The sequence below is a fragment of the Rhinolophus sinicus genome, linkage group LG15, assembly GCF_036562045.2.
Source record: "Rhinolophus sinicus isolate RSC01 linkage group LG15, ASM3656204v1, whole genome shotgun sequence".
NCBI classification, from domain to species: domain Eukaryota; kingdom Metazoa; phylum Chordata; class Mammalia; order Chiroptera; family Rhinolophidae; genus Rhinolophus; species Rhinolophus sinicus.
The window spans coordinates 47,878,320-47,883,796 of record NC_133764.1 but is presented as its reverse complement, the minus strand read 5'-3'; the positions used below and the strand labels follow the sequence as shown (position 1 = coordinate 47,883,796).

Sequence of the window (5,477 nt, the reverse complement as noted above, 5' to 3'; positions counted from 1 at the left end):
CTTCTGTCACCCACACATTTTCTGCTTCAGGGGCCAGGCCTCTTCCCACATGGAATTGTCTCATTGAAAGGAGCGGCTAATAACCACAGAACTGCAGGCTTTCTCAGGGCTGGGGCAGGTGGGAGTGCAGTGGGCAAGGCCGCTGGTGGCATAGGGCCAGGAGGCTGATGTGGTCTCCTGGCAGCTCCGCCCTGGTAATGAGGGCCCAGGCATGGAGTTGATCCTTTGAAGATGTGTCCGGAAGCTCTCCCCTGGTGATCAATGACAGGAGCCCAGAGTCCTGCTTTAGCCAAATGACAAGCTTGGCCTCTTTTATGAGGAAAGGAACTCCTTATTGGATAGCAAATTACAAATTAATCAGCAGCTTCCTCTGAGGCTGAGGATAAACATCGTTACCACCCATGACGACTTTCAAGTGTGAGCCCCCTCACTCCAAGGGTATAAAAGGGCCTGCGCAGGATGGGGTCTGTAGAGGTTGGTGATCCAGGTAGCTTCACCTGAGGAGAAGGGGCTTCCCCAACATGACATCCAGCTGCTCACCGACCTCCATCAAGAGTTGCCCCCGGCCCTCCTCTGTCTGCTCCAGCAGCATGAGCTGCCGGCCTGAGCTGTGCCTGGGTTATGTCTGCCAGCCCATGACCTGCGTGCCTTCCATCTGCCTGCCCACCACCTGTCGGCCGGCCAGCTGCCTCTCCAAGACCTACCTATCCAGCTCCTGCCGGCCCAGCAGCTGCCGGCCTACCAGTGGCATCCCCAGTTCCATGGGTACCTGCGGCTGGTACTGCGAAGGAACCCTCAATGGCAGTGAGAAGGAGACCATGCAGTTCCTGAACGACCGGCTAGCCAACTACCTGGAGAAGGTGCGCCAGCTGGAGCGGGAGAATGCCAACCTGGAGAGCAAGATCCAAGAGGCCTGCCAGTCTCAAGGACCCACCATGTGTCCTGACTACCAGTGTTATTTCAGGACCATTGAGGAACTCCAGCAGAAGGTGAGGGCAGGAGGTGAACAGTCTCACTGGGAAGGTGACCGGAATGGCTGGCATTCCAGATTTGAATCTCCTTAATTTATTAAGCTATGTTCAGGGAAAAGAGACTTCCCTAGGGCATAGAATTATCTCATAATTTGAGCACTCATCTAGAGCCCTTAATGTGCAAAGAGGCCTGGGATAGAGTCTCAGCTCTACCATTGATTCATTGCATGCCTTTGGGAGATCCTTTCCCTTCCCTAGGCCTCAGTTTACTCATCTGTAGAATGGGGATAATAATGGTGCTTTCCTAATGGGGCAGTCAAGAGGATTCCATGAGTTGATGTAGGTAAAGTACTGCCCCTGGAACATGGTGTGTTTTTAGTAAATGTTAGTGCTTATTTAGGACCCTTCTGTCACACGAATGACTTCAGACTTAACGAGATTCTTTCCTTTCATACTGCTCACTGCATCCAAAATGGGGCATTTGGATTTATAAAGACCCAGGTGCTTAAAAAATAAGTCTCACATCTCCAAGGACTGGCAGGTCACTAAGTATCCCCCGGCGCTCCAGGGAAGAGGGGCTTCTGCAGGGATGGCTGTGAGGCTGCTGAGCCCCGACAGGCACCTCACGTGGGGTCTTTATCCTTCTTGCCCTGGCCTGACCCTGCTCTGCGTGTCTTGGCCCCCAGGTCCTGTGCACCAAGGCAGAGAACGCCAGGATGGTCGTGCACATTGATAATGCCAAGCTGGCTGCCGATGACTTCCGGACCAAGTGAGTTTGGCCAGGCCATGGGGCGCCCCTCTTCCTGCACATACTTGGGCAGCTTTGCATTCATTTTAGAGAGAGTTGGAAAAGTGACAGCAGTTCAGAGTCTCCCCTGAGTTCTGTATTCAGTTTCACCCCTCATTGCTGTCCCTGTCCTTCTGTGCAGATACGAGACGGAGCTGGCTCTGCGGCAGCTGGTGGAGGCCGACACCAACAGCCTGCGCAGGATCCTGGACGAGCTGACCCTGTGCAAGGCCGACCTGGAGGCCCAGGTAGAGTCCCTGAAGGAGGAGCTGCTCTGCCTCAAGAAGAACCACGAGGAGGTGAGCCCCGAAGTCAAGCTGAGGTGACCCTGGGAAGCAGAGTGCAGAGAACGGGGTGGGGTGGGGGGTTTGTGTTGGAGAGCCGTGGGTTGAGATTCCCAGGCCTGCCATGTATTGTTTCTGTGACTTCGCCCAATTTATTGAAGCTTTCTGAGCCTCCTCATTTGTAAGATGGGGACAACATTATCAGACGGGGTAGCTGTGAGAATTAAGTGAGCTCAGGGGTATGAAACACAGGGCCCTTGGTCGGTGCTCAGAAATGCTAGCAACCCTCCCTCTGCATTTCCTGGACTTTGCCACTGCATTTGTTTCTCTCAGGAAAGCCAAATTCCAGGGCTAGAGTGATGTGTTAGAGCCACAGGGAGCTTGTTCTGGAACTCGCATGGGACTGTCTGTCCATCTCTGCTGGGCCAGACCGCTGGGGTGACCTCCATGTCTTCTAAGGGAGAGTGCAACTACAGTGGTTTTCTTTTTTTCTGTCTCATCCTCGTTTCCCGTCATCTCTTCTGTTTGCATATAATACGCTTAATCCAAAAGCCACAAGTCAACCCTTTACTTTTTGACTTTTCCTCCTCTCCTGCAGGTCCTTGGAGGGAAATCCCTCCACTCTACAGGTATCTGTGTGTTGCTACGCCCACCAGCGCTCTGGGTTTTTCCCCTCCTTCTCTGGGTTGACCCTCAGCCTCTTGACTTGGGATTTGAAAGAACAAGTGCCTCTGAATCCTGGCTGGGTTCCCTTAGGCTTAAGTGTAAAGTAACAATCAGTCGCCACATATTCGCCAAGCACCCTAAGGCACCTGACTCATCCCACTTAAACCAGAGAACTGGGAACCTCACCAAGAAGCCACTAATGAGGCGTTATCGCACACTCGGGGAGCCTCAGTGACAACTTTCTCTCTTTGGCAGCCATGCCTGTGGAGGCGCCTGCTCTAACTTGGGCCTTGAACGGAGTGAAGCCAGGCTCATACTGCCCTCCTTCCCAGATGAGCACAGGTGGGGAGGGGGGCAGGGGTCTCCCATCTTAGCCCAAACGGATCAAACGAACCCTGACTCTGTTCTTGGCTTCGCCAAAGTGACAGGGAGTGTTTACCTGGAGTGCATCTCCCATCATGGGGGTGTCCAGCTGGAACTAGAAGACAGTTGGGATACCACAGAGTGGTGTGCAGTCAAACAGCCCCTCTAACGCAGACATCTTTAGCCTCTTTTGTTCCATCTTTTCACGTCTCCCTGGGAGGTGAGCCCAGATTGTGTGACGTCACACTAGCCTGGGGCTCTTGTGCCTTTTTAGGAAGTCAGTGCCCTCCGGTGCCAGCTTGGGGACCGCCTTAACATTGAGGTGGACACCATGCCCCCCGTGGACCTGCACAGGATGCTGGAAGAGATGAGGTGTCAGTACGAGATGGTGGTGGAGACCAACCACAGGGACTTGGAGGAATGGTTCAACACGCAGGTGGGCCTCTCGCGGGTGGGCCGGCCTCCCAGTGTCCCTGAGAAGGCGCTCCCAGCCTCTCCTGTCTCTCCCACTGCAGATGGAGGAGCTCGACCAGCAGGTGGCCACGAGCTCTGAGCAGCTTCAGAACTACCAGTCGGATATCATTGATCTGAGACGAACGGTCAACACGCTGGAGATTGAGCTGCAGGCCCAGCACAGCCTGGTGAGTGCCACTGAGTGGGCACCTCTCCCCCAGTTCTGGCTCCCACATGGCACTGAGCATAGGTTTAGGCATCCAGGAAAGAGGAGGAGGAGGTGGCCTGGATGCAGCCACCACAGATACGCTGCCAGTTGACCTCTCCTGGAGGGAGGTTTCTCCCACGACCCAGCTCAGAGATAAATTGGGCGTGTCTTAAATCTGATGTGGATTAGGTGCCACTATCAAACATGACTCCCCAAGAATGCTGGCTCTTTGCTTAGCCTTCCCTTCTAAACCGATGCTTCTCCTCCCCACCTGTGGAGATTTAAAAAACCCTAAGCCCAGGTTCCTCCCCAAAATAATGAAATCAGAGTCTCTGGAGGTGGGGCCTGGGCCTGCATGTGTTTTTAAAGGTTCCCCTGGGAGTCTAACGTGCAGCCTGGGTTGAAGACCCCTGTTCTAAATGATGCTGTAGGGAAGGGTCCTGGTTAATCTCAGATCCAAAGCCTGAAGCCAGACTCAGGTTGAAGAAGGAGTAATGGACTTAGGATCACATGGGTCTGTGTCCAAACCCTGGTCTGTCACTTACCAGCTGCTTAACCTTGAACAAGTCACTCAACTTTTCGGGGCTTTAGTTTCTGCAGTGACTTAGGTAGGGAGGGGTCATTCCCAACCCCAAAGACAGACTTGGCTCTTTCTGGGTCTTTCTGAACAAGGCCATGGAAAATAGATGTGTTCCTCATAGTTATTTTGTCTTTCCTTTTGTCTTAGAGAAACTCTCTGGAGAACACGCTGACGGAGACGGAGGCCCGTTACAGCTCCCAGCTGGCCCAGGTGCAGTGCATGATCACCAACGTGGAGGCCCAGCTGGCCGAGATCAGGGGCGACCTGGAGCGACAGAACCAGGAGTACCAGGTGCTGCTGGACGTGCGGGCGCGGCTGGAGTGTGAGATCAACACATACCGGAACCTTCTGGACAGCGAGGACTGCAAGTACGTGGGCCCAACTGAGGCTGTACAGGGAGCTGTGACAGCTGAGTTACTCTTTATCCTGAGTACAAATGGGAGCCGCTGAAGGCACGATTCCATTTGTGTTTGTAGAAAATCACCCTGGCTACCAAGTTGATGGTTAGGAGGGGCAAGAGTGGGGTGGGGAGACCAGTTAGGAGGCCACTGGGGTCGCACAGGTGAAGACGGTGGAGGTTGGGAGTAGGGGAGTGAGTGGAGAAGTTGCACAGTAGGTGAATTTGGGAGGTATCGGGGATAGAACTGGCTGAACTTGTCACCCGCTCAGGCATCTTTCTAATCCCCCCTCATGCCTTTCCTCTGCAGGTTGCCCTGTAACCCGTGTTCCACTCCCTCGTGTACCCCCTGTGCGCCCTCCCCCAGCGTGCCCCACACCGTCTGCGTGCCCCACACCGTCTGCGTGCCATGCATACCCTGTCCCCCAGGCCGCTACTGAAGTCCCTCAGCTCTGCTGGATCCTGAGGGACCGGAGCTGGGCAGCTGGTTCCTCCTCAAGCCGAGGGTGACCACAGTCCAGTGGCCACCAAGACAGTGGGACCAGCGGTGGCTAGCAAGGAAGACTGTGAGCAGTGCCAGGAGGTGAGCCATCTGTCCACAAGGTGCTCCGATATTGCCAGGGGCGCCCTAGCCCTCATCTCTGAGAAACGGCCTCTCTCACATCCCTGGGCTAATTGCTAATTGCTCTCTTTGCTGATGTTCCTCATTCTCTGCTGCCTCAAGAGCCTGTGTTCTTAGTCCACTGGCAAATAAAGCCTCATTCAGTG

General features: G+C 54.4%; 1 protein-coding gene across 1 annotated transcript; it reads left to right on the top strand.

Annotated features, from left to right (window-relative positions):
• Positions 1-341: 341 nt before the first annotated feature.
• LOC109455764 (keratin, type I cuticular Ha2) lies at positions 342-5,149 on the top strand. Its single transcript, XM_019747547.2, has 7 exons — positions 342-989; positions 1,658-1,740; positions 1,901-2,057; positions 3,346-3,507; positions 3,587-3,712; positions 4,460-4,680; positions 5,020-5,149. The coding sequence occupies exons 1-7, from the start codon at positions 522-524 to the stop codon at positions 5,147-5,149; spliced, it is 1,347 nt and encodes a 448-aa protein (XP_019603106.2). The 5' UTR covers positions 342-521.
• Positions 5,150-5,477: the final 328 nt, after the last annotated feature.

What these genes read in the sequence shown, in the direction of transcription:
- LOC109455764 (XM_019747547.2), top strand. Translation starts at nt 522, where the DNA reads ATGACATCCAGCTGCTCACCGACCTCCATCAAGAGTTGCCCCCGGCCC. An exon ending in TCAAGAAGAACCACGAGGAG is followed by an intron (nt 2,058 to 3,345) that starts GTGAGCCCCGAA and finishes GTGCCTTTTTAG; the next exon opens with GAAGTCAGTGCCCTCCGGTG. An exon ending in CTGGACAGCGAGGACTGCAA is followed by an intron (nt 4,681 to 5,019) that starts GTACGTGGGCCC and finishes TTTCCTCTGCAG; the next exon opens with GTTGCCCTGTAACCCGTGTT.